The 27025-nt window shown below is 53.5% G+C and overlaps 1 protein-coding gene across 2 annotated transcripts in view; it reads left to right on the top strand.

Moving 5' to 3' along the window:
• Tfeb (transcription factor EB) overlaps nt 1–27025 on the top strand; it is a 55820-nt gene that overhangs the window by 23120 nt on the left and 5675 nt on the right. Inside the window, exons 2-3 of one of the 2 annotated variants that reach the window (XM_032900562.1) lie at nt 26188–26422; nt 26504–26758. In XM_032900562.1, the coding sequence (XP_032756453.1) occupies nt 26210–26422; nt 26504–26758 (468 nt within the window). In that variant the 5' untranslated portion in view covers nt 26188–26209. Of the gene's footprint in view, nt 1–26017; nt 26423–26503; nt 26759–27025 lie in introns of those variants that run through there. The other variant, XM_032900561.1, reaches the window with a different exon arrangement.

The raw sequence follows: 27025 nt of genomic DNA, 5'->3' as shown, positions 1-27025 counted from the left end.
AAAGCGGGCTGAGTTCTTTGCTGGACTTGCTGGAGCCTTCAATGGGCTACTCCTCATTTAAAAATTAACTTTGTGTGCTGGAGAGATGGTTCAGCGGTTAAGAGCACTGACTGCTCTTCCAGAGGTCATGAGTTCAAGTCCCAGCAACCACATGGTGGCTCACAATCATCTGTAATGAGATCTGATGCCCTCTTCTGGTGTGTCTCAAGACAGTGACAGTGTACTCGTCATATATAAGATGAATAAATAAAGTCTTTAAAAATTAATTTTGTGTATGTGTATGTATGAACAAGTATGTGGTATACGCATATGTGTGGTGTGTGTGTACTTTCGAGTGCACATGTGCAGAGGAGGACATTGAGTGTCTTGCCCTATCAAATTCTACCTTATTCCCTTGGGATAGGGTCTCTTTCTGACCCTGGGACTAGACTGGGAGGCAGCAAGCCCGGGTGACTGCTCCCTGGATGGACAGCGCTGGGCATACAGATGCATGTACAGCCATTCCTGGCTTTCTGTTTGCGTTTTCCTGGGGATCTGAACTCAGGACCTTGTACTTTGGCCTGCCGAGTCATCCGCCAGCCTTCCTGTCCTCTTTACATCCCTTTGATGTGCCCCCACGGCACTTGAGTCCTGATATTGAAAGCCCCATTTCTAGACGGACCTGCAGTAGACTATGTGTGGTTACCTGTGCTCTCACTGAGGCTGGACCAGGGGCTCTGATTCAGTGACCAAGATGGACCTAGGACCCTGTTCGTCTTCCTTCTCCCCCGAGTGGAGCTTCTGCACTGAGAGCTGTGCCTGACTTTTCTCCAGCCCCCACCCCCTGGCTCCCAGCATGCGAACGTCTTGTGTGCCTGGCACGTGGTTCCTGGAGACACTTCAAAGGCTGGCATGGGCTAAAGCTTTGTCTTGCACTGTGCTCTCTGGGCCTGGGCTCCCCCTCTAATAAAGTCCCCACCCAGTGCTGCTGGAGAGAGGAGTTCCTTCTGGAGAGTGGGTGTTCTGTGTGGTTCCCAAATCCCACATACAGATGTGCGCAAACGAAACGAGCTTGTGATCTCTGGGGCAGTCAGTAGGTAGAAGGAGACCCCAAGCATGGGGTCCAGTTGGTTGAGACTTCTCTGGATTGACTGCTGTGTGACCTCAGTCCTCTAGTATGCTGCTGCCCCTCTCTGGTCTCTGCCTGCTGATGACTCTGCAGAGAGTTGGTCTGGCTGGCTCCGGATACCCATTTCACAGGTGAGCCGATGTACCAGCTGGGGGCAATGGCTTTCTTCTCCATGCCCTGATGAGAACCAGTGTTAGGGCAGGGAAGAGACGTGTCTTGGTGCCTTAGTTTACCCGTGCATTGGGCCTCTCTGCAGCTTTCAGATGCCGTTTTCCCTGTCTTTCATGTGGGGCCGCTGGAGGATGAGCTGTGCTGTGCCTTGCCTGGCTGTGCAGGTGCTGAAGCAGGGCTCGCCGTGAAGGCTGTCTGTGTGCGATGTGGGGCTCAGCGAAGGGCTGGAGGATGGTAGGAGGTGGTGCTCCCCCGGCAGAGTGTCCTCTCCTGGAGGGCTGTCTGCCCATTTATTCTTAGTTGTGACTCATCATGGGGTCTATTTTTAGCTTTCGCTCCAAATGTTGCCAACGTGTGGTGCAGGGCGACCCCTGTGGATGCTTCTGAGTCCTGGAGGAGAGCTGAGGCGAGCTCTTAAGTCATGCACCTGTCTTGACTTGAAGCTGGTTGTGTAGCAGGTGCCTTGTTAGTGCTCCTGGGTTGCTCTCTCTTGCCCTCTCATCCTGCTCCAGTCCTGTGGATGGGGACAGTGTGCGGCGATGTGGGCGTTGCCACTGGTCACAAAGCACAGGTCACAGCATAGGCTTCCTGAGGTAGCCATCAGGAGGTTCATTTGGCCTTTGATCCCCTGCAGACAAGGGTCTCAGAAAAGGGGAGCAGGCCAGGATGAAATGAGGCGGCTGAAGGAGGAGGCGTTAGCTAATGAGGGTGGGGGAAATGGGTGATTCAGGACTCCGGGAAGAGGCTGAGACAGAGGGCTTCTCGGCTTTTCTCTCCGTCGGATGACTCTTGGTATGGGGTTCAGAAGAATCGGTGTGTACCAGGCACAGTGGCAGCGGTGACTTTGACACAGCAGCCGTGTGGGGCTGAGAACATGAAGGTGGGTTGGAGTCGAGCTTATTACCCAAGGCTGGCCCTGTCCCTTGCCATATGTGCCAGATCAGATTGTAATACCCGGCCGCAGGGCATGGGGGTGCATGGGGCTGAAGCGATGGGGGCTGCCGGGGAGGTGCCTGTGTCCCCTCCCTCTTGCTTGGAGTTGTGGAGAACAGGCTGCAGCCAGCCCTGTGCTCTCTGGAATACCTGCTACCATTTCTCTGGCCAGCTATTAGATGAGGAGCCAGGGAAAGCCGAGGTCTTTAAGATAAACACATCTATATCAAGTTATTTCTTAGAGTATATATTACTGTTCTGTGGAAGTTTTCATACATGTATGTACACACTGTTATCTTGATATCTTTATACACGCCACCCCCATACTTCCCAAAGCTATGGTCTTGAGAGTGCGGGAGGTCTCCCACGTGGGGCTGTCTAGGGTAGAGTAGATCCTCCCTTCTCCCCTCCCTTGCCTTAGCCTACGGGGTCCATGTGTTTGGGGGTCCTGCCGCTTCGGCTAGCCTGGGGTTCTCTAGTAGGTGTCTGCTCATGGTCCTTATCCTCTGATGATTTCTGCCCTGTTCTGGTTGATGACCCCAGAGGGTGTAGACAGCACAGACTCCTTGGTACCGTGTGTCCCTCAGAGTGTAGGGCACAGCTGAGTTGATCTGGGGTAGAGCTTTGAACCTGTATGGCTGCTTCTCCACACTGAGGAACCTTGAAGATAGACAGCAGTCGTCCCCAGGAGGAATGATCCTGAGCACGGAGGCCTCTGCAGCAGTGCAGAGCCCCACACACCACATCGGCTGTAAAAAGGCCTCCGCCTCAGCACGATGGACGGTGACTCTCTTCCCACCTCCCTTTTCCTCTTGTCTCTTTTCTGATTTCCTGTCTTCCGCCCTGGTGAGCTAGCCTCATGCCACCGCAGCCGTGGCTTCCAGACTCCGTCATAACCCTGAGCGTAGGCTCTTCCCCAGCCTTCAGTTTGTTCATCTGTGAGAGTAAATTAAGGGCCTCACTCTCTGTCCTCGGGGCAAAGGAGCAAACTGTCATGGTGAAGATGGGCATTGTGCAAATCCACATGCTCTTGCACACACACACACACACACACACACACACACACCTATCCACACATACACACACGTACACACAAACACATGCATCTACATGCAAACACACACATATACATGCATGTGTACACATATACATAGACATTCACACACTAATATACATACACCTATGTACATACTCACACATACATACAAATACACCTATACACACAAACACACACACACCTATATACACATCCACACATATAAACATGTACACATCCCCACACACACACACACACACATGGATTAAGCATGTTCTGAGACATGATACTGTGTGAGGCTGACAGGAATGCCAGTCACTACACTTGTTGCTTGGCTAGGGAGGTGGAGGCCTTTGACCATCAGAAAATGAGCAGTCATTTCCCTGTGTCTGATGGGCTAAGGCCATCCCTGTGACCTTTGTGTGTGACCTTTGGGGAGTGTGGGCAGAAGCCTGTGGGGCCGCACGTTTGTGTGAGATCCGCTGAAACCTGTTGTGGAGCCCCAGATGGAGCAAGGGCAGCAAGCTCCTGTCCCCAGGTGCTTCCCCGGCTCAGGAGAATGGAAAGTGATTTCAGCAAAGGGCCCTCCCCGTTTGAGCCGCAAGTGCCGGCTTGACTTCCTCCCTTCCTCTGTGCCCATTTCCACTCCTTGCTCTAACTCTGCTTGCTCCTGGTGGGGGCCTGGTTGCCTCTACCTCTGTTTAATGCCCCTATCTGTGGTGCTTCAGCCTGCAGCCACAGGAGGTGTCAAACCCCAGAGCACAGGCACCAGCAATTCCTGCCCCAGAGGAAGCAGCTGGTCCAAGTCCAGTCTGGGACGTTGTGGTCAACACCTGATACCTTCTGAGTGGTTTTCTACCTTGAGACCTCTCAGGGAGGGGAGCAGGCAGCTGAACCTGCCCGCGACCTGCTCAACATCCTGGCTACAGCCGGCTGGTGACTCATTCCCCCAGGGAGGGTGCCAGCATCTCTCCTGGGGCGCCCTAAGGCTATCAGTATAGGCCGTATGGCCAGAAGTCCTGGGTGCCTCAGACACCGTGCAAATGGAGTTCACCTCTGGGCAGGCTGTGGCGGGAGCAGAAACGTCTTACATGTGGGGCCGGGCCACTCTCATGTCCCTCTGCCCTCTCTCACTGCTAGAGAAATTACAATCCCAGGAATACACTGTCCCTGTCCTGTAAGAGGTCCCAAACCATTAGACTCAGGAATCCCTGTTCCTAGTGGCCTGTTTGCCTTCTCCTGCCTGGACCGATGGCTTGCCCATCCTTGCAACCCTTGCTCCACCCCTGCTACCCAGGAGGGGTGGGAGGCTCTCTTCAGGGAAATGAATTCTTGGCCTGAGCCCAGATGCTGGCCTGCCTAGCTTTGCTCCAGGGTAATATTGGGTGCACACACAGCCCCATTGTGTGCCTGGGCCTCAGGCCTGCGTCATGGGCCTGGCACCCGCGCTATCAACAGCAGTGGCTCCCTGGTCTCTTCAGCAGCTCCCACGGGGGGGCCTGAGCCCTCAAACTGGTGAGGGGGCAGGGGCGCTGGTGATTAGGAGAGAGTCCTGGGGTGGGGCCAGGAGTAGGGAGCTGCTTGATTGCAGGTCCCCACTTTCAGGCTGGACTCCTGAAATCACATGACCCCAGCTCTTAACAGCTAGGGAAGCAAGGCAAACTTCTTCCTGGTAAATAACTTCTCCTGGGCTATGAGGGGACCTGATACACGAGGATCTGGAGCCCCCATGTGCTGTGTCAAGCGAGGAAAATAGTGATCAGGGATGGTGTGGTTGGTGGGGAGAGCAAGCCTCCAACGCTGGAAGGCAGGCCTCAGTTTCCCCACCCCAGCTGTATTGTATGTGCCCTGCCGATAGGGAAAAGGAGTGTAGAACTGGGCCGTGGCCAGGCAGGACTGGGCTTAGAATCCTCAGAGCTTCACAGACTGGCTCTGAGCCCCATCCCAGGCCGAGGTTCCACTGGCAAGCAAGACATTCTGCCTCTCGATGCTTCTATTCTGAGAGTTTGGCCTGACTCTCTGTACCTCCTCAGGTTTCCAGCCTGAAGGGGCCTCTGTGGCAAAGGGAACGGCCATGAACAGCTTAGCTCTGGCTAAGAAGGGTCCCACTTCTGTCTTATACCCAAACCGAAGGCCAAGGGGAGAATCCCCATACATGCCCTGTGTGGGGTCCTTGTTTCTCACCTCCCTAGTTGTACCCCGATTCCCACGGAACCTCCTTCCTAGCTATCTTGTCCATCCTGGACATGAGGCCTGGCACCTTCCTTCAGTATCTTACCAAAGTGACAGGTCATCCTTTAGTGCCTGTGAGACTGTGAAATGCCAGGGCTGGTGCATGGGGACATGGAGACCGTAGGAAGTAGAAGGGGACGTCCGGGGTGGCTCCCCTCCTTCATGCTGCCCAGACTTACTGTTCCGTTTACACCTTTCCCAACGCCCTGCCATCATGCCTTCCCGTCAGAACACAGCAGTGGGTAGAACAAGCTCCCAGTGCGTGAACATGGCAGGCCTGGCTCAGAGGGTAGCATTGGGTACCGGCTACTTGAAGGATTATGGGAGGTGCCAAGGAAGAGAAACACCAGGACAGACCCTGGAAACTTACACACTGACTAGAAAACTGGGCAGGGGACTAGAGATTTGGGCCGGCTGTTCTGAGCACTTACTGCTCGTGCATAGGACCCAGGTTTGATTCCCAACATACACATGGTGGCTTACAGCCATCTGTCTTTCCAGTTCTGGGGACCCAGCACTCTCTTCTGATCCCTGTAGACTCTGAGCATGCATGTGATACACATCTATCCATCCATCCATCCATCCATCCATACATGCATGCAGGCAAACACACACACATGAAATGAAAGAAAAATTAAAAAATTGGACAGGAACTTCCTGGTCATCGTTTCCTCCTCCTCCTCCTCTTCCTCTTCCTCTTCCTCTTCTTACTCCTCCTCCTCCTCCTCTTCTTCCTCCTCTTCCTCCTCGTGCAGTGTATGAGTGCACTTCAGACACCCCAGAAGAGGGCATCAGATCCCATTACAGATGGCTGTGAGCCACCATGTGGTTGCTGGGAACTGAACTCAGGACCTCTGGAAGAGCGGTCAGTGCTCTTAACCACTGAGCCATCTCCCCAGCCTCATCCTGGTCTTCTTGAGAAGGTCCCATGAAGGAGCACATGAGAAAGCCCTTAAAAGCATCCCCAGGAGTGGTGAAGGGATGCACGCAGCGGTTAGAGAGGGTGCAGGGACTATGCAGTCACAGCTACCAGCCAGGTCAAGGCTGGGGACTACGTGTGAAATGTGCAGTGCACAAACCTGACGACCCGAGTCTAATCCCCAGAACCCACAATGAGAGAAGTGACTCTTGGAAGTTGTCCTCTGGCCTCCTTTCCCATGCTGTGAAATGTGATGCATACACCCACACAACAGACTAAAAAAATGTTATATACGATCATCTGTCCATCTGGTGTATCCACCTATCATTTTTTTTTTTTTTTGGTTCTTTTTTTTCGGAGCTGGGGACCTAACCCAGGGCCTTGCGCTTCCTAGGCAAGCGCTCTACCACTGAGCTAAATCCCCAACCCCCACCTATCATTTATAATTGTCTCTCTATATATACATTATGTCACTCTATCCACTCATCTATTTATCCATTTATTTATCAGCCCACCTATCCATTCCTCATGTACACGTATATCCACTTATCTACTCCTTGTTCATCCATCCATCCACCATCCATCCATCCATCCATCCTATATCTATCCACCTATCCATGCATCCACCAACATGCATGCCTGTGTCCATTCATGTATCCATCCATTTTTCCATCCATCCACCTATCCATCCATTTATCTATTCATCCATGCACCCATCCACCCTTCTATCCATCCATCCATCCATCTATCCATCCATCCATCCACCTGCCTATCCATGCATCCATCCATCCACCTATCCATTCGTTTATCTATTCATCCATGCATCCATCCACCCATCCATCCATCCATTCATGCGTCCATCCATAAATCCACCCATCCATCCATCCATCCATCCATCCACCTATTTATCCCTGCATCCATGCATACATACACCCATCCATCCATGCATCCATCCATCCATGCATCCATCCATCCATGCATCCATCCATCCATCCATCCATCCATCCATCCATCCATCCATCAATCCATTCACACATCCATCCACCTGCCTGTCCATGTATCCATCCATCTACCTATCCATTCATTTATCTATTCATCCATGCATCCATCCATCCACCCACTTATTTATCCCTGCATCCATTTATCCCTGCATCCATGCACCTATGCATGCATCCATCCATGAATGAATGCTGTTCACCTCTCAAGGTTTATGGAACACTCAATCTGCCAGATGCTGGAGTATAAACTTCACACTTGGTCCATACGGAAACTCTCCAGGACGGAGGTTATTTCATTTGCACACCAGGAGCTCTATTAAACTAGATGCATTGACGAAGCTCTCACAGCCAATGAGTGATGGGTCTGGGATTCTGCCCAGTCGGCTTCCGAACACAAACACAGTCTAAAAAATTCTTGAATTTGTATTTTATGTATGTGAGTGTTTGCCTGCATGTATGTATGTCTGTGCACCATGTGTGTGCCTGGTGCCCTCAGGCCAGAAGAGGGCTTTGGATCCCCTGGAACTAGAGTTACAAATGGTTGTGAGCTGCCCTGTGAGTGCAGGGATCAAGACCCGGGTCCTTTGCAGGAGCAGCCAATGCTCTTAACTGCTGAACTGTCTCTCCGACCGCAAAATACTGTGCTTGTAATGTTGAATCAAATGGTATCCCTTGGTGTCCCAAGAACACCTGATCCCTCCCTGATCTCTGAACACAACAGTGTTATCAAATGAGTGGTGTGCTACCTTTCTATGGTGTTCGAGCTCTGCAGTTCTGCCCAGAAGCTCCCTGCAGGTGGAGAGCAATGCCAGGCTTCCCATCCCATTGGCATCTGCTGGTCGGAACCAGGAACCACCCCAACATGTAGGGTTCTGCAGTTATTCTAGTAAGCCCAGTTTCTTCTCTCTACCTCTGCAACGCTTGCATCTAGGGGCAGTCTTACCTGCCCCTGTCAGAAAGGTCTACGTACGTATTTAGCCACTGCATCTGGCTCGGGCAGTCTTCTCCAGTGACTAACTCAGGTCCCCACAGGGAAGGAAGTCACCTGTCACGTCTCACCTGCAACTGCCCTTCTAAGCTTGAGAGCTGGCAGCCCAGTGTCAGTCCAGATTCCTACTGTCTGACAAGAGTGTGGCTCTAAACCGTTTATTTGGAAGGTTTCCCGAGGACTACCTGGGAAAGTAGGGTCCAGGGCTCTGGAAGGGCAGGAATCAGATAAAATGTAGATTGTGAAGGTGTGCTATTATCTCTCTCTCTCATGGGGGAGGGTCTTAGATCATGCTTTGAGGTTATCCAGGGAGGGTTTTGGCTGGGGTCCATAGTGGGTCACTGGGGCAGGAAGCTAATCGCCATCACCTCTGGCTGCATATGGTAGTGCTTAGGTGGACTGCTTGTGGCAGAGATGTGGGGCCAGAGGATGTGGCTGGACCCTTAGCAGCTTCTTCTGGGCTCACCAAACCCAGCCCGGTGGTCAGCCTAGCCCTCTTTCTACAACTCCCTTTGGTCTGTGTCCAAGGCAGCCCCTTCCCCCTAGGCTCCATAGCACAGTCTACGTTCAACAGACGTAGAGAATCTACAAGGTCCCATTAGCTGAAAGAGGAATCGGCAGGATCTCTTCCTTGGTGTACGAATATGTGTTTACTGCATTCCCAACACTGAGCCCCCAGAGTGCTACGTTTTCATCTACAAAGGTTTGTGACCTGCTGGGTGGCACATAGCCTGAACCAACAGTCCCCCTCAGAAGTGGAAAACATGATTATTATTTTGTTTGTTGAGACTGGGTCTCTCGATGTAGCTCTGGCTGCCCTAGAGCTCACCTTCGGTGTGCTGGGATTTTAGGCTTGTGCCACCACATCCTGCTAAGAGTCCCCTTCAACTTCCCAAGGCTGTCACAGCTGTCATTATTCCTTCCTTTTCTTTTGCTGCCCCTGCCTTTTCTCCAGGCCCATGGCTACCCCGTGACAGTCGGTTAGTCACTAGCAGGGAGTCAAGTCTTCTGGTGTCCTTCTCTTTGTGTGCCCTTCTAAATAAGACAAAATTTGTGGCACGTGGTGTGTGTGTGGGAGTTAGTTTTGCAAAGTCGCCCCTGTTTCTTCCTGGTGAAGGATCTGTGGAGTCTGCTCTGAGAGGGGCCAACCTCTGATTCCACTTCTACCCCATCCCTGCTGACCTCATGCTGTGGGGCTCTACCTAGTGGGGAGCCTACCTAGGTAGGGAGAGAGGGTCAAAAAGAGGGAGTGGTAGGTAGGTTATGGCTCAGTCGGTGGAGTGCTTGTCCAGTGCACATGGAACGCAGGGTTTGATTTTCAGACCCATGTGAAACCAAGCTTAGTGGCTCAAGTCTGTAATCCAAGTACTTGGGATGCGGAGGCCGAAGGTCAGAAGATAAGGTCGTCTTCACCTCTGTAGTGAGTTTGAGGCCAGTGTGGCCGCATGAGATGCTGGGTAAGAAAGCCCCCAGCCTGAAGCTGGCAAGGGCATAATATACCTGGGGCAGGGCTGGGGCAGGGCTGGGGCAGGGCTGGGGCAGGGCTGGGGAAGGGCTGGGGCAGGGCTGGGGCAGGGCTGGGGAAGGGCTGGGGCAGGGCTGGGGCAGGGGGCACACATCTCCCCTGGACAGGTGCAGCATATGGATTCTTAGGGCTTTAATTTTCTTCCTAGCTGTCACTTGTAGTTTTTCTCTTTTGACGTTCGGTCACAGTTGGGTGTCTTGGTGGTTGTGTCAGGCACACGTCTGCCCCTGTTGGCCACCCACCTCACCTCTGAGTCTCCCTGCTTACCAGGAGTGTCTCCTCCCCAGGTCCACCGCACCTCTCCTTACCCACTGTATAGAAAGGTGGCCGTGCTGGCTCCAGGCCCAGGTGAGCTGGCCAGGGGCAGAGAGCTTTTGCTCAGGAGCTATAAGGTGGGCTTGTGCTGGGGGTGGTTTTCTGGTTCACCCTCAGGTTTGGGTTCAAGCTTCTTGCATATGTGGGGAATCTGCTGCTGGAGTGACAACCCCTGGGAGGGAAATGGAGCAGCTCAGAGTCCTGGAGGAAGGATGTGGAGATAAAAATATTTACTTGGGGTGGGAGGAGATGCTGCCGTCCCCACCCCACCCCACCCCAACATGGTCGGGGTTCCTCTCTGTCTCTTGGGAAGGGCAAAAGGCTGATGCTTAAGGACCAACCAAAGGTAGAAATGGGAGCAAAAAGGCTTCCACGTTTTTCTCATACCTGCGCGTGGCCCCGGGGAGGTGGCTGCAGGTGGCTGGTCAGCACTGGGATGCTGACTTGAAAAGTGCTGTCACCTCAGGCTAGTGTCCTCTGGCTCCCTTGGCTGGTGGGTAGAGAGGCCCTAGGTACACGGCTGAGCTCTGCGTCAGGCAGCTGACGTCCCTGGAGACACCCAGGTGGGCTAGGCTGGGATGGCCCCCTCAGCCAGGGAGCCTTCAGGTTCTCTTCCCTGGAACCAACTGTATCTTGGGGTAGGGCAGGAGAGGGCGTGGAGTTGGGGAAGAAGAGCCCCTCAGCTGAGGGCTCTGGACCACTGGTTGTGGTCGTCCAGTGGCCTCAGTCCATACCGGCCACCCTCTCCTGCCCCCACCATGTGTGAGTCAGACTGAAAGCAGAAGCAGCCAGACGCTGTGCCGGGTGAAGCAAGGCAAAACCAACTGTGCTATTTTGGAACCTAGTTAATTCCCCCTCCACCTCCTCCACCTCCTCGTTCTCAGGGCTCCTGCCCTCTCCTTGTCTGAAGTGCTGTGCCTTCCTCAAGGGGACAGTCTGGATGGTACTTGGTTTCCCTGGTCTGTATGAGGTGGTGTTAAAAACTCTCCTGTCTGGCTTGCTGCCTGAGAGGTGCTGGCTTCTAGGGTACTAGTCCTTGGGTGGGTGTTGGGGCAGAGCGCCCCCATCTGGTGGGAGCTCGGCAGAGGCTAATGACCCCAGACCGCCCTGCCCTGCCCTGTTCTGCATCTTTCACCAGCTCTCAGGCCAGCTGTCAGCTGCGCTCCCCGGGAGGGAGCTGAGCAGAACTTCAGGTGGGAGCCTGTCCCAGCAGTCAGTCTCAGAGGGATGGGGGAGGGGACTTCCTGACTCAAGATAATTTGGGGCCAAAGGCCTTTTCTGAACCTGTGAAATCAACTCCTGCAACAGTCCCAACTGACCCCCAGAACCAGAGGCTCTGTCTTGGTAATGCTAGGCCTGTTTGGGGTCCTGGCCCCATACTCTGGGGTTTCTGTGGTGCCCACAAAAGCTTGGGTTTCCCAGAAGTCCAGCCTGCAGTGGTAAATGAGGTCAGTGGGAGGTGGGGTGGGGTGCTGACGATGGGTGGGGTTGGAGGTAAGACTGTCACCTGTCCACGGATAGAGTGGACAAGGGCTGCTCCTGAGGCCCCGTGGCTGGAGACGGTACGATTGCCCTTGTCCCGTGTGTCTGTGTGTGCATGTGTATGTGAGTGAGTATGTGCTTGGGAGTAAGTACACGACGTGGCTGTCTGTGAGATGAGAGTACCATTCTGCTGCTGTCTCTCAGCAGCCGGGCCTGGTGCCTCCTGATCTACTGAGAAAGAGGGCCAAGCAGTGGACCAGTAAAAATGGGTCCTTGCCCATCTTAGGCAAGTTGGAGTTGGGGTTTAGGCAGGTGATTGAGAATAAAGTCAGCTTGGGGGGGGGTTTCTGAGTGTCCTGAGGCTCTGTGTATGTGGGAGCCTTCTGTCTCAGAATCATCCTGATTGGGGTGGGGGGCAAAGTCCCAGGGTGGTGTGCTCGTGACGGGGAGTATCTACGGGTGCAGTGGTGTAGGTATGAGTGTGTGTTCTTCGTGCAATTTGTCCTGACCGAGTCTCAGAAAAATCTCAGCTTCCCTTCTGCTAGGCTATAGACAGTGGGCGCGGGGGCCTCGCGCACCGGCCCAGCTGCAGACGCAGCAGCCAGCCGCCCTGCACTCCAGCCTGGACTGTCAGCTCCAGTTCACCGTGGTTATACCTGTGCTGTACCTTTCTTCTAGGGCCTGGTCTACCCTCTCCTCCTCCTTGTCCCCAGTTTTCACTCTTGGGATCAGGTGACCAGACCCTCGGAGGTCAGCATGTAAAGTCTCTTTGTTCAATGTTGTACAGATCTGGGAGTTGTTGGAACGCAGCTTCTGTCTCTGGGGTGAGCCCTGAGCCTCTGCCCTTCCTTCTAACTAGCACTCAGGAGTGTGACGCTTGTGGATCGTGGTGTGCGTGTACCTGTGCCTGTGTGTGCGCATCCCAGGCCACCTTCACACTCATCCTATACTTGGTGATCACCTTGATTCCTGATGCTCCCCCCTCTACTTGCCGAGGGCTGGGATTATAGGCTTGCAGCGTCACCCCCACCTGATCACATGTTGAAGAGTAAGGGCATAAAAAGACGCTTACCTAGGTCTAAACTGAAACCGATGGACAGGGATACCAGGTAGGGAGCTGACTCTGTACCAGCTACATGTCTACTCTGAGCTGCCATCTATTTACAGATGGGGAAACTGAGGCTCTGAGAGCTTATGTACCAGCCTGTGACCACACAGCTGATAAGAGGCAAAGCCAGATCTGAGGTCAGCTTTGAAGGATCCAGAGCACATGTCCACCCCTCTGAACTTCAGCGCTCAGGTGAAATCACACTTCACCTGGGTCTCACTGTCAGAAGTACAGTGCAAGGGGTGGCCCTTGGTGGTCCTTGGTGGGAGGACAGTCTGATGAGGAGGCTGAGTGGAGAGCGGTTCTGGGAGAGGGCTGCGTCCTGCTGCCACCTCCTTCCTTACACACTCCAAGCGGACATGTAGGCAGCACATACGTGCTTGGGAGGCGGGTGGGTATGTGGCTTCAGGGGTAGAGTGTTCTATTACCTCCTTGTGTGATGCACATGATGACATGTGACCTTAGGCATGTTATCAGTCCCTCTCTGCCTCTTCTGTAAGATGGGGACATTTTACCTGTCACAGGTTGGTAGGGTTGCTTGGAGGATTAAATCGGCAATATACAGCCACTCAGGATGAGCCGTGTACCCTCAGCTCTCAAGGAAATGATGAATGTGGGCAGTTTATGCCGTGGGGCTGCCTAGCTGTGTCTGTTCAGGGCTGGTTTCTCCTTCCTTTCTCTTCTCTGCAACACGCTTGTTCATTACCTGGCAGAACCTGGCTGTTAACTGTTTCTGAAACACTTAGATGGATAAGAAGAAGTAGATTCCTTACAGAAGGGACAGGGATCCAGGAGAGGCTGGGGTGAGGGTCAGGACCACAGGCCTCCAGGGACCCCAGGAGACACCGGCTACTGGTATAGCCAGGGATGCTTTGTGAGTCCACACCAAACTCAAGGAATATGATGGGGTGACAACGATCCCTGAGGGCCATTAACAGCTCAGGAAGACAGAGGGGGGCCTGGGTCTGGAGCTGGTGTAGAGCCTTGGTCCCAGAGCCAGAAGTTGCTATGAATCTGACAAGGAGTTTTTCTAATCCCAAGAAAGTGTCCCAGAGACTGGAGGTGGAAGAGTGGGGTTGTGGGGGTGGGGGGAAACAGGCAGGCTTGGTTCCCGAGGCACTTACAACTCTGGGGAGGCTTCTAGAATACTGGGGCATGAGAGTGCAAGGCAGCCCTGTCTCTTCCCATCTAAGGCTTGCAGTCCTATCTACCATGTATACACGCCATAGCTAGACGAGGGAGGAGTCCATGAAGAAACCATTTAGCCTCATTCAGGGACTTGAGGCCCAGAGAGGGCAGGATTTGTCCAGAACCACATTGCTAGAGGTCTTGCCCATTGCGCTTTCGTCCCTACTCTGGCCATGGGCAAGCATTGCTGAGCTTTGTGAACACATTGCCATTGTGAACACAGCTGCCAGCAAACTGCACAGGTGACTGGGTGGCACAGGTCGGGCATTGATACTTGTGGTCCTGGTCTTAGAGTTCCCTTCTTCTGTCCTCAGGCCCCATTCCTGTTTGGAAAGTCATCTGAGAGCTAAACCTCCCCACCCCTTCCACCAGGCTCCTGTCCCATGTTGGGTGCCAAATCTAATTCATGTAATCACATTCTCTCTGACAATTTGAAGTGTTTCCCCAGACATTAATGGCCTCAGTGAGATCAAATAGATGGTCCTAAGGCTCCTGGCTATGCATCTTCTTAGCTGGAAGGTTGGGTGGGCTTGGGTCTGATAGCCTCCAAGAGAGCCAGAGGGGTTGTGCTCAGACCTTTACAGGGGCTTTCTGTAGGGTTCGCTGAGGGGGGGAAGGGGCAGCAGAGGAGCTTTCCTGTGTCCCTGTTCTTCTGCTGAAGCTGGCGGTGGTTCTCTGGGACGGCCTGAGCTGTGGGCTAGCCTGCAGCGTGAGGTCAGACAGCATACTTTCCCCTTTGAGTCTCACTTGCCTCTTTTGCTAACGTTGCTGTTTTCTCATGAGGTGTTTGTTTGTGGGGCGTGCACAGGGTCTGGCGTGGGCCATGTGTCAACTGTGACACCTGGCATTCAGTAGGGACTCAGCAGTGCTTGCAGATGCAGGGGAGGAGAGGAGATCTGTGAGCATGCAAGGTTGACACTAACAAACACAGCAGAGGCCTCCGGGAAGGTTGCTGAATGGGCGGGTAGAGAGGTTCTGAAGAACTGGAAAGGTGGTAGCTGAGAGCCTGGTGGGCGAGCAGGAAACAGAGTATCAAAGCAGAGTGAGCACAGGCTACATTAGAGCCGGGATGCAGAGCCGTGAAGGAGAGGTGGCTCAGTCCCTGGCCCCCTCCAACCAAGGGGACTGGTGGCTTGCTAGCTAAGGAAAAACTAAACTACAAAGGGTAGGAGAGGGAAGAAGGGCTGGGGACGGGAGAAGAGGAGAGCAGAGAGACATAGGTACAGATATAGGTAAGAGGCAGTCTATGTGGAGGCTGGGTTAGAAGCCAGCATGTTCCAAGGACCTTTCTGATCTCTGCTCCCCACCCGTGCGTGCGTGCACACTCTTCCTGCCTCCCAGACCCTCCCTCTTTTAGTCCCTTTCCCTACACAGGAGTCCAGCTGGTCCCGAGGGACGGGACAGGCGTCTCTCTGGTCTGGGGTTGTCTTTGAAGCTCTTCCCTGTGCCCTAGACTCACAGGCTGGCCAGGCAGGAGGTGCCAGCTCCCGCCCTTTCCTGTGGAATGTGAGATGAGGCCTGGGGCTGAGGAGCTGGAAGGGGAGGCTGCTACTGGGCTGATGGGGGAGCTCATGCTATGCTCCTAGCTCCTTCCTTGCTGCCCTTCCTCGTCTACCCACTTGCGCCTCTGCTCAGGGGTGGGAAACAAGCCTCTGGTCGGGTCTGAACACTGCTCTGTAAATCCCAGCTCAATTTAGAGAGATAAAAGAAAGAGTAAAAAGAAGGCAGGGGTTATAGTTCAGTGATAAAGCACTTGCCGAGGGTTTGGGAGTCCCTGAGTTCAAGTCCCTATACCTCAAACATAAAAGGAAACAGGGCTGAAGAGATGGCTTAGAGGATGAAGTCCCTTCCTGCAGTCAAACCCCAAGGACCATTTTGGATCCCCTGTACTCCTGCACATGCAAGATCGGTGTGCAGCCTGCCTTTAATTCCAGCACCTGGGATAGGTAGAGACAGGGTCCCTGGAGCAAGCCGGCTAGCTAGACAAGCTCCTATCAGTATGCTCTGAGTTCAACTGAGAGACCTTGCCTCAATAAATAAGGTGAAGAAAGACTGAGGAAGACCTAATGTCAACCTCTGGCCTTCACACACATGTACACCATACATTCCATACACACTACAGACTCACACACGTGTACACCATATACACATCACACACTCACACACATACACACCACTCACATATATGCAGACCAACACACTCACATGCATACTATACTCTCTACACACACACTCACATGCACACTACACACACCATACACACACGTGAACACCCCACACATCATACATCCATATACATGCACACCAACCTCACATGCATACTACAGACTCTCACACATGCACATCACATACACCACACACAGACACACACATGTTCAAAGACAGGCCTCTGACGGCAGCCAGCCTCTAGCTCTAGCCATGGATTCATGGCTTCCTGTCAGCACTCAGCGCTTCTTGGGATGGCTGTGTGTGCTATACTGATGCTTGTTAAGTCCCCCTTTCTGAGCCTCTGTGTCACTCTGTTTGGGACCTGCAGTTGTTACCTGTAAGGGTCCGGCAGGCCTGGGTTAAGTGTCTCCACCAAGTCAATTAATGACAGGCCACATTCTGCATGAGAGCTCAAGTGTCTTGGAAACCAGTGAGGCCTTCAGGATTTGGCCTTCAGGGCGAGGCCTTGGGGGATCCTCAGGTGCTTCCCATCTAACCTCCAGTGTTGACTGCATGGGGGAAGGGAATGGCAAAGTTCATGAGCTACACGATTCAGATGTGTGCATTTAAATTTTACATTTATTTATTTGTTAGGGGTGTGAGCGTCACAGTGTACATACGGGAGGTCAGAAAACAAGTTGCATGGGTTGGGTGTCTCTTTCAACCATGTGTATCCTGGGGTTGAGCTCAAGTCATCAGGCTACTTGGCGAGTATCCTTACTGACCGAGCCGTCTCAGTGACCTCGAATGTGACTGCTCTGCTGGAGTCAACTAGCAACCAATAAAAAGGAGAGAGACCTAAAGGCACCTAACAAGTGCCTGTGACAACGGTTCCAGAGGATCTGGAACTTGGATCTGGCCTTGTTCGGGCTCGCATAGGCGTCTGTGTATACTGGTGCACATATGGGCCAGCAGGCACGCACGCGTGCGCGCGCGTGGACACACACACACACACACACACACACACACACACAAATAAAAACCAAACATTTAAAACATTTAAAAAAGATATAAAAATGGTGCGCAGAGGTTACGAGCACGCGTTGTTCTTGCAGAGGACCCAGGTGTGGTTCCCAGCACCCTCATCAGGGCTCCCAGCCATGCACGACTCACTCCTCTGACCTCCGTAGGCACCACATGCTAGTTTGGTACGTATATGAACATGCAGGCAAACATTTATTTGATAAATGTAAAAGCGTGTGCCACCAATCTCATTCTACCTCGGTACCAGGAACCTTCCGACCAAGCAGCATGCGTGACTCCAGTTTGATGTTCTCAGGGCAGGAAGTAGTTGAGTCTTGTGCTAGCCTTCCTAGCAAAGAGTGGCTGGCAGGATGCTGGGGTGACAGCCTGTGTTGAAGATGCCTCCCCTGAGAGCCTAGGGAGCTGGGAACTGCTCTTCTGCTTCTGCAAGGTTCCCGCAGTGGGCTTCATAAGCTTCCCGAACATAAGCTTTGGGAGTCAGACAGTCTCTCAGAGGCTGCCCTGTGCCTGCCTGGAGCCTTGGCTGGGAGTGGCGAATGGATAGGTGACCAGAAGGAACAGAGAAGAGACTCGGGCTGTGGAGACGCTCGGTGGATAAAGTGCCTGCTGTGCATGAGGACCTGCGTCTTCATCCTCAGGACCCAGTGAAAAGCAGCATCTCTCACCCCAGTGAGAAGTGGGAGGCAAGACAGGAAGATTCTGAAGCACTTTGATTAGCCTTACTAGTCAATTGGCGAGCTCTGGGTCAGTGAAGACCCTGTCTCAAAAACCAAAATGGAGGATGATCTAGGAAGACAATCTCTGGCCTCTATATGCATGTTCTCTCTCTCTCTCTCTCTCTCTCTCTCTCTCTCTCTCTCTCTCTCTCTCTCTCTGTCTCTCTCTCCTCTCTCTGTGTCTCTCTGTCTCATACACACACACACACACACACACACACACACACACACACACACACACACAGTTTATTCAGGGACATTACCTGAAGCTCCCTGAGCTCAGATGGATGGCTGACAGGAGTGCTGACACCCTGTGCACACTTTCCCCTAACCTGGGCATACTCTGTTGGGAGCTGGCTCCAACTAGCAAAACCTGGCTGACTGTTGGGGAAACTGAGGCAGACATTGAGTCAGGGCCAAGACTGACTTGAACCCACTACATTCTGATCCCAAGTCCTATGAGAAAACTACCGACCCTGCCTGAGTCCCATGGCGGCTTCTTTAGTAGAGGCAGCCATGTCCTGGGGTATGGCCATCGTGTGGACATCTGTGCTAGTTTGATGCTTCCCTTGCTCTTTGAGACAGGGTCTCATGTAGCCTAGATTGGTCTTGAACCCCTGATCCTCCTAACCCCAACCCAGGGGGATGCTGTGATTTCCGGTGTGCACTAGCATGTCTGGTTTATGCGGTGCTGAGTGGGGAATCTCTCCACTGCCACCGCCTTCCTGCAGCAGAGGCCACACAGAGGAGAGACCATTCCCCAACTGCGAATCCTCTTCCCAGACTCCTTCCTCTCCTCTGGCATCCATTCCCCTCCCCCGGCCTTTGTCTAGGGTCATGGTTTCCTTAGGATTGAGCCCCGGATCCCACAGGATGACCGGAGGAGAAAGTCTCTCTCCCCACCGTGGAGGCAGGCCTGTAACAAATGACTTAAGCAGGCGCCCCTGCTCTGGTCTCACACTTTGTGGTTTCCGCTACCAGACATGTGCTTTTCTGGGAATGTGGAAAACTGGCTCTGCCCTTTGAAGAAGGCTAGCTGTGTCTCCTGTGTTTGGCGGTTCCAGACTGTTGCTAGACACCTTCCTGGCTCTCGGCTGTATGAATGAGATCAGCTGCTGAACCCTTTGATGGGTACAGTACTTCTTCAAGGGAACCCCTAAAATCAAAGGAAGCCACCCTCACTCGGCCCACACAGGACGGAGGTGGTTCCCAGCCCCGGAAAAGCCAGACTGCCTTAGCCCAGCCCTGATATCAGCTCTGTGGCAGGAGCCTCTCTGTCTGTCTCCGGCTCTGTGGTTGTGAATGAACAACAAAAATTAAATCAGGCTGAAGCTCCAGGGTGATGATGCTTACTTGTGATCCCAGAATTTGGGACGTTGAAGCAGGAAGATCAGGAGTTTGGGTTATCCTTAGCTACATAGCAAGTTTGAGGCTAGCCTGGGCTAAATGGGGGGGGGCTGGAGAGCTAGCTCAACAGTTAAGAGCACTTACTGCCCTTTCCATAGGACCCAAGTTTGGTTCCCCAGCATCCACTTCAGGCAATTCAACTATCTATAACTCCAGATCCAACATCCCTCTGCTTTCCTCGGGCATGTGCACACACATGAGTGCACGCACACACGAGTGCACGCACACACGCACACACAGAGTCTTTAAAACTCACACATTCACTTAACACCCTTGCTCTTGTTGTCCACAAAAGCCAGTCGTATTTTGTGTACTTCCTCCCAAGAGGTGCATGTGTCACACCATTAGGTGATAGCAGATTCATTAATTAGGTGATAGCAGATTCTATATAAAATTGTGCGTCTTAGATTTTGCCATAAACCCTAATTTATTGGGCAACCCTGTTGCTGGACATTAAGAGTTTACTTATTCCTGTTTTGTGTGGATGGCTATTTTGCTTGCGTGTGTGCCTGCTGCCCACAGAGACTGAGTAGGAGAAAGTATCGGATCCCCTGGAGCAGGAGCACAGACAGCTGTGAGTTTGTGCGGCGCTGGGAATCCAGCTCGTGCTCTCACCGGCTGATTCATCCCTCCAGCTGCTCAGGCTCTTGCTGTGTAGCCTCGGCTGGCCAGAAACTCAGCTACACAGGCCAGGCTGGCCTCAGACTCTCACTCATCTTCCTGTTTGATTTCTGCCGTGCTGAGAGCTCAGGAAGAACCTATCGTGAGACCTTTTTTGTAGCTCTCTTCAGACACACCAGAAGAGGGCATCAGAGCCTGTTACAGATGGCTGTGAGCCACCATGTGGTTGCTGGGAATTGAACTCAGGTCCTCTGGGAAAGCAGTCAGTGCTCTAACCTCTGAGCCATCTCTCCAGTCCTTGTTTTTACTTTTTTTTTTTTCAAGACAGGGTTTCTCTGTGTTGCCCTGGCTGAACTGAAACTCTGTAGACCAGGTTGGCCTGAAACTGAGATCTGCCTGCCTCTGCGTCCCAAGTGCTGGGATTAAAGGCGTGCGCCACCACCACCTGGCTCTTGAGACTTTTAATTTTTTTTCTATATAATTACTTCCTTGGGCTAGTGAACATGTGTAATAAAAACCATCATTGCAGCGTGCTTTGCAGTGTGTGTGTGTGTGTGTGTGTGTGTGTGTGTGTGTGTGTGTGTGCGTGCGTGCTGTGCACTGGTGTATAAACGGAGGTTCAGAGGACAACTTGTGAAAGCCAGTTCTCTTCTTCCTTGTGGGTTCTGGGGATCAAACTCAGGTCTCCAGGTTTGGTGACCGGTGCCTTTATCCCTTTATCCACTGAGCCATCTCACCAGCTCCCCAAAGATCGAATTGGCTGTTGTGCCAAGGGAGCCTGTCCTGGACATGCTTGGGTTGGGGACCTTGGTGAAGGCAAATTGCTTACTAATTTCTTTTAAACTGTGTGAGGTCAGCCTCCCTCCTTCAGTGAGCTTTAAAAAAAAAAAATGAGAACGATTTGGACAGAGCAGCTGGGCTAGTGCTCATAAACAAGTCAGCCCTTCCAACCCACACCTGCAGGAGTCACACCACTCCTGGTCCCCCCCTGCAGCGTCCTTTCTCCCTCCCGGCAGTTCCCCAAGGCTAACCAGGTCCTGGCGACTTCTCACACAGTGGCGTCATACCTGGGTTTGAGCTTTACATTCTCAGGTGGGACTTTTGTGCAGTTCTGCTTTTTGTTGTTGTTGTTGTTTTGTTGTTGTTGTTGTTGATTTTGCTGGCGTGGATTTTTGAGACAGGGTCTCTCTGTGTAGCCCTGGCTATCCTGGAGTTTGATATGTAGACCAGGCTGTCCTTGAACTCACAGAGAGATGTCTGCCTCCTCTTCCTCTGAGATTCAAAGGCATGTGCCACCACACCCAGCCTGGCTCCGGGGATTTAAGTCTGGCCTCATTTCGACCGTGTCTGCCAGAGCCTCTGGCAGTGCTGTGTGAGGTCAGTGGCTGAGTGGTGACCAAAGGTGCAGCTTTTTCCTGGGGGAGAGGGAGAGAGAGGGGGAACCAGCCTGGAGCTTGCATCGTAGACCAGGCTGGCCTGGAATTCATAGAGATCTGCCTGCCTCAGCCTTCAGAGTGCTAGGGTTCAAGCCATGGCCACCATGCTGGCACGGTGCATAGTCTCTCTACCTGTTCTGTCAGTGGATATTAGGTAGTGTCTAGTTGGGCTCTGGTCACGGTGCTGCCAGGGGACATCCTCATCAGCATCCTTGAGTGACCACAAGGGCTTCAGCTCTGTAATCCAACGTTTACTTTTTTATTTTAATCTTAGACGAGGATTCATGTGGTTAGCCTCAAATTCCCTGTGTAGCCAAAGCTGGCCTTAAGCTTCTCTTGCCTCTGTGTTCTCTGATCACAGTCAAGTACCACAATGCCCAGATTACACAGTGCTGGGGGGACCGAGTCCAGGGATCTGCCTGCTGGGCTACATCACCAGTGCCTATGTTCCAGGTTTTAAAGATGCTACCTAGGAATTTCCTAGGAAGCTGGGTATGGGTGACAGATGCCTCCCAGCATGTGGGAGAAAGGGCAGAAGGATCAAGAGTTTGTAGACAGCCTACACAGCATAGTGAGACCCTGTCTTTCAAAACAGCGCCAGGGAAGCAGCTCTTTGGTAGAGTGCCTGCCCAGTGTGCAGAAAGCCCTGAGTTGGATGCCCAGTAGCACATGAAACCAGATGTGGTGCACAGCTGGAATCCTAGCACTTGGGGAGAGGAAGCAGGACCATCGAGGTTTGAGGTCATCCTCAGTTCATATTGAGCTCAAGAGCAGCCTGGGTCACATTTGTGCCCCTTGTCACTCATGGTCTCCACCTGGCTTAACAGCCACTGCTCTGAGTGGGGCAGGACTTGGGCCTGGCAAGACAGCCTTTGGGGCCGGCGCACTTCTTTTTTTTTTTTTTTTTTCTATTCTTTTTTTTTTCCGGAGCTGGGGACCGAACCCAGGGCCTTGCGCTTGCTAGGCAAGTGCTCTACCACTGAGCCAAATCCCCAATCCCCGGCGCACTTCTTTTCAGAGATGCATGATCAGACACGATCAGGATCAGGTGGGGCCCCACAGGCCTCTAGACGCTCTAGCCTGCCTCCCACGAGCCACACAGAATCATGCCGGCGAGTTATGTGCTTCAGAAGTGGAGGGTTTATATGAGGAAACCATGTCCCTCCTTACCACTCTTCCCCAAAGGGGACCATTTGGACCCGGGAGCCCAGAACGGTGTGTTAAAAGTAGAGATGGGGGCTGGGCTGTTTGATGCATTGTTCTCCTCCCTGTTGCTGAGTAACTGTGCAACTTTGGACCAGTCACTTCTCTTCTCTGTGCCTCCATTTCTTCCCTGGAAATCTCTACAGTGGAAGAGTCTTCCCCTTCCAGATTCTGTCTCATCTTTCTGCCCATCTGTTCATTCTCTGCCCAACTAGGGCTCCTCCTCCTCCTCCTTCTCCTCCTCCTCCTCCTCCTCTTCCTCTTGCTCCTCTTCTCTTCCTCTCCCCCCCCTCCTTTTTTTTCATCTTTGATATCTCCTTTCCTGGATCCAAGACTGACATTTCTCTGTGCTCCTATCCCGACTTCCACTCCTCTCCTGAGAACCCAGTGTGTTCATACTCAGACGGAAATGACTTGTTGGGGAAGTCTGACTGCTGGTGGGCTGGTGAAACCCAGGAGGCAGGACCCTCTCTTCCAGCTGCTGAATGCCTGCAGGGTGCAGAGTTCCCCAAATTCTCTCTCCTGGGACTCTCACAGCCTCACCAGGAAGACATAGAGATGGAGTTAATTCTGTAGCCTTAATGGTCCTGGAACTCAATACGTAGACCAGGCTGGCCTTCGATTTACAGAGATCTGCCTTCATCTGCCTCCCCAGTGCTGGGATTAAAATTGTGTAGCACCACACCCAGCCCTGGAAAGCACTCTCATTGGTTTGCATTACCGGGATCAAGAAAGCTAGGCACACTAATACATTCCTATGTCACTCAGCCTGCAAAGGTAGTCGCCGGCCTGGGGAGTCACTGGGTTGTGCCCAAGCTGGACCTGGACGAACAGCAGCTGGAAGTGCCCGATGGTCCTGGTATGCAGATGGGGTTGACCGGGCCACTAGGAGAGCCAGAGTCATTGAGCCTTGCTCTTAGGAGTTGGTGGTATCTGGGTTAGGAGTGTGTGTGTGGGGGGGATTCTGTCCTGGTGCCTGTACAGAGGCCCCATGGGTCCCATGTTGCTAGGCTTTCAAAGTGTGCCCTTCCAGGCTTTGAGGGGCAGAAAGGGAGGGACATAGACTTTGGGCATTCCCTGTCTTTTGGCGACTCCTGACAGAAGGCACTGAGACCGACCAGCAGACCCCAAGTCCTCACAAGTCCTTCACCCTCTCCCATTCTTCCCAGTAGAGGAGGCTAGAGATTTGCCATGAGGCATACTCGTTAAAGTGCAGTGGTCACTGACACCCACCAGTCAGCTAGACTTTGACTGTCTACACTAGCTGCCAGGGTGCTCATCCCAGGGGAGGGGATGAGTTCCCATGCCCACTTCACAGACCGAGAGCTGAGGCTAATGCAGCCAGAGCCAGGCCTAGCAGGCCCTTGAGGTAGCCAGGCCAACTCTTTGTCAGGGGAACAAGGGACTCCTTCTCCCTAGCCCTCCCTGAGCCGGCTGGCACGGCCAGGCGCCTTGGCCCCCACTGACCATGTGAAGTTGGATTGTCCGTGAAGGAGGGGCTGCTGGCTGTCTGAGTGGCTGTGTGGGGCCCGCATCTGGTCAGAGCTAGGGTCTGCTTGCCAGTGTGATGGGTAGGGTGTGGTGTGGAGACAGGGACACCTCTCTGTGAGAGCTAGAGAAAAGGTCCCGGGAGGGATTGGAGGCTGCAGCTGGTGGCTGCTACCGAACGGGGTGGGGGGTGGGGGGCAAGGGCAGGGTGTCATTGCCTGGGCTGTTGGGGGCTGCCCTGTAGAGCATGGGCTGCCCGGGCCTCTTTACTGGGCAGAGGATGGAAGAAGAAAAAGTGACGGCTGCTGCATGCTGCAGAGCACACAGCATGGTGGGTAGTCTCCCTCCAGATCAACCAGTTATACAACTGGGGACAACTCTGCCCCTCCCCCACCCTCTCCTCCCCGGCATGGGGTAGACCAGATCCCTGGAGCGGGGCCCTAGCTTTTTCCTGCTGGGTGCCTTTGTTTTCCCTTTTTTATAAAAGGTGGTTTGTAGTTGAGCAAGGGCCTCCCCACAGGGCTGACGGAGGCCTTGGCTCACAGTTTGAAGACTCTAGCTAGATGGTACTAGTCCCGCGTACTCAGACTGCCAAGCACTGCACAAACCCCGCAGTTTTTACTGAATGCCCAGGAAGATGACGTTTACAGAGGAAGGAACTGAGGCTCCAGGAGATTATAGCTTGCCCAAGGTCACATGACAGAGAACCAGCACTCTGCGCCACCAGTCCTGTGGGGGAGCCACTGCTCAACCATGAAGTCCTGTCTTGCCAAATCCCTCTAGTCCCTAACTGTACCGTCATGGACTCAGATGCCGCCAGGCCCTGTACCTGTCCCTGAGAAGTCACTAGGTTCTGCTCAGTGGCCTAGTGGGGGAAGGGACTTGGCTACTGTCACTCAGTGAGCTAGAGACAGAGCAGGCCAAGATGCTGGGCTCATTCTAGCCCGCCCTGCCACCCTTCAGCCTTGCTGTGGGGCCTCAGCCACACCCTCCTACAGTGGGTTCTGCTTGGAGCTCCAAGCAGTGAGGAGCCCTGCAGTGTTCCTTCTGCACAGGGCTCGCCTGCCTGTGGGCCTCCCTTTCTCACCCAGATTGTGGGATCCAGGGGCAGGAGCAGGGTACATCTCCAGTGCCTGGTTTGTGGATAATATCCGCTCTCACTCCCTTCACACATTGGCTTCTTTCTTTCTGTCTTCCATGCCCCGGCGGCTAGAGGCTGAAGGTCTAGCCGTAAACAAACAGATGAAATTTGTCCCCTCAGGGGACTTGCATTCCTCGTAAGGGACAGACAGCAAATAACAATAACAAACGCAATAAGAAGCAAAAAGTGCTCTGTCCTAGATGGTGGCATCTGATATAGAGAAGCAAGGTGGTGGGGGTATGCCGTCTTAACACAGTGGCCCCGAAACGACACTCTGAGGTGAAGAAGTGAGAGCCTCGAGGGTATCTGTGGGAAGAGCATTCCAGGTGGAGGCCGCAGCAAGTGCAGAGGCCGCGGGTGGAAGCATGCCTGGAGTGTTTGAAGGGCAGTTAAGGCTGGAGGTGTGGCTGGAGTAGGGAGAACCCGGGAGAGAAGCCTGTGTTGGGGGCAGGATGTCTAAGGGGAACCGTGGGGACGCAGCAAGTTACAGAGGGCCATTAGGCTGTGTTTAAGGGTTTAGTCTTTTGTTCCGATGCACTGGGAGCTATGGAGAATTCGGAGCAGAGAGCAGGGCGGGAACAGGATGATGGAGCCGCTATGAGCAGATGGTGGGGGAGGAGCACGGAGGAGCATCTGGAGGCTCCTCAGGCCCTCTGGAGGCGTGGTGCAGGCTGGCCTGGGGAGGGGCAGGAGAGGAGGATGGAGCTGAGGCCAGGTATGAAATACCCAGGATGTGGATGTGACAGCGAGGGGACAGGAGGACTCCTGCAGTCACTGAAGGACAGAGTCTTCACCTCTGATCTCGAAGTCGGGGAACTAGGGGCCATGGCTCAGCTCGCTCAGCGGTCTTGGGCAAATCCCTTCTGTCCGGACTCAGTTTCTCCTTATGCACAATGGGAGCAACCATACTTAGGCCAGCCCACGCTTAAAGACTCCGAGGATGATGAGTACTTCATGGACCTGTCTTCCCTCGACTGCAGGGAGCCGGAATCAACCGCTGCCATGGCGTCGCGCATCGGGCTGCGCATGCAGCTCATGCGGGAGCAGGCGCAGCAGGAGGAGCAGCGAGAGCGCATGCAGCAGCAGGCCGTCATGCATTACATGCAGCAGCAGCAACAGCAGCAGCAGCAGCAGCTGGGAGGCCCTCCCACCCCAGCCATCAACACCCCAGTTCACTTCCAGTCGCCACCACCAGTGCCTGGGGAGGTGCTGAAGGTAAGGCCTCTGCCTCTTCTGTCCCTGCTCCCTGGAGAGGAGTCCTGGTGCCCTCCACAGCTGTGTCACCCTCGTCCCCAGGTGCAGTCCTACCTGGAGAACCCCACCTCCTACCACCTGCAGCAGTCTCAGCATCAGAAAGTCCGAGAGTACCTGTCCGAGACCTACGGCAACAAGTTTGCTGCCCACGTCAGCCCAGCCCAAGGCTCCCCGAAGCCTCCACCAGCAGCATCCCCTGGGGTGCGGGCTGGACATGTACTGTCCACCTCGGCCGGCAACAGTGCCCCCAACAGTCCCATGGCCATGCTACACATCAGCTCCAATCCTGAGAAAGAGGTGAGCGAGCGTTCCTGGCTTGTCAGGTGTGTGTGTGTGTGTGTGTGTGTGTGTGTGTGTGTGTGTGTGTGTGTGTGTGTGTGTGAGAGAGAGAGAGAGAGAGAGAGAGAGAGAGAGAGAGAGAGAGAGAGTGAGTCTGGTCTTAGTGGCAGAAGTGAGGGTGTATCTAACGGAATTCTAGCCTCAGGGAGGGAGGCAAAGTACTGGTCTGAGGAGAGTTGCTGTCGTCGTCTTGCAACTCTGCTGGGGACAGGGCAGACTCGCAGA

Source organism: Rattus rattus, chromosome 4 (genome assembly GCF_011064425.1).
Source record: "Rattus rattus isolate New Zealand chromosome 4, Rrattus_CSIRO_v1, whole genome shotgun sequence".
NCBI lineage: Eukaryota > Metazoa > Chordata > Mammalia > Rodentia > Muridae > Rattus > Rattus rattus.
Note: the sequence above shows the minus strand (reverse complement) of the source record. Positions and strands in the feature narration are given on the sequence as shown.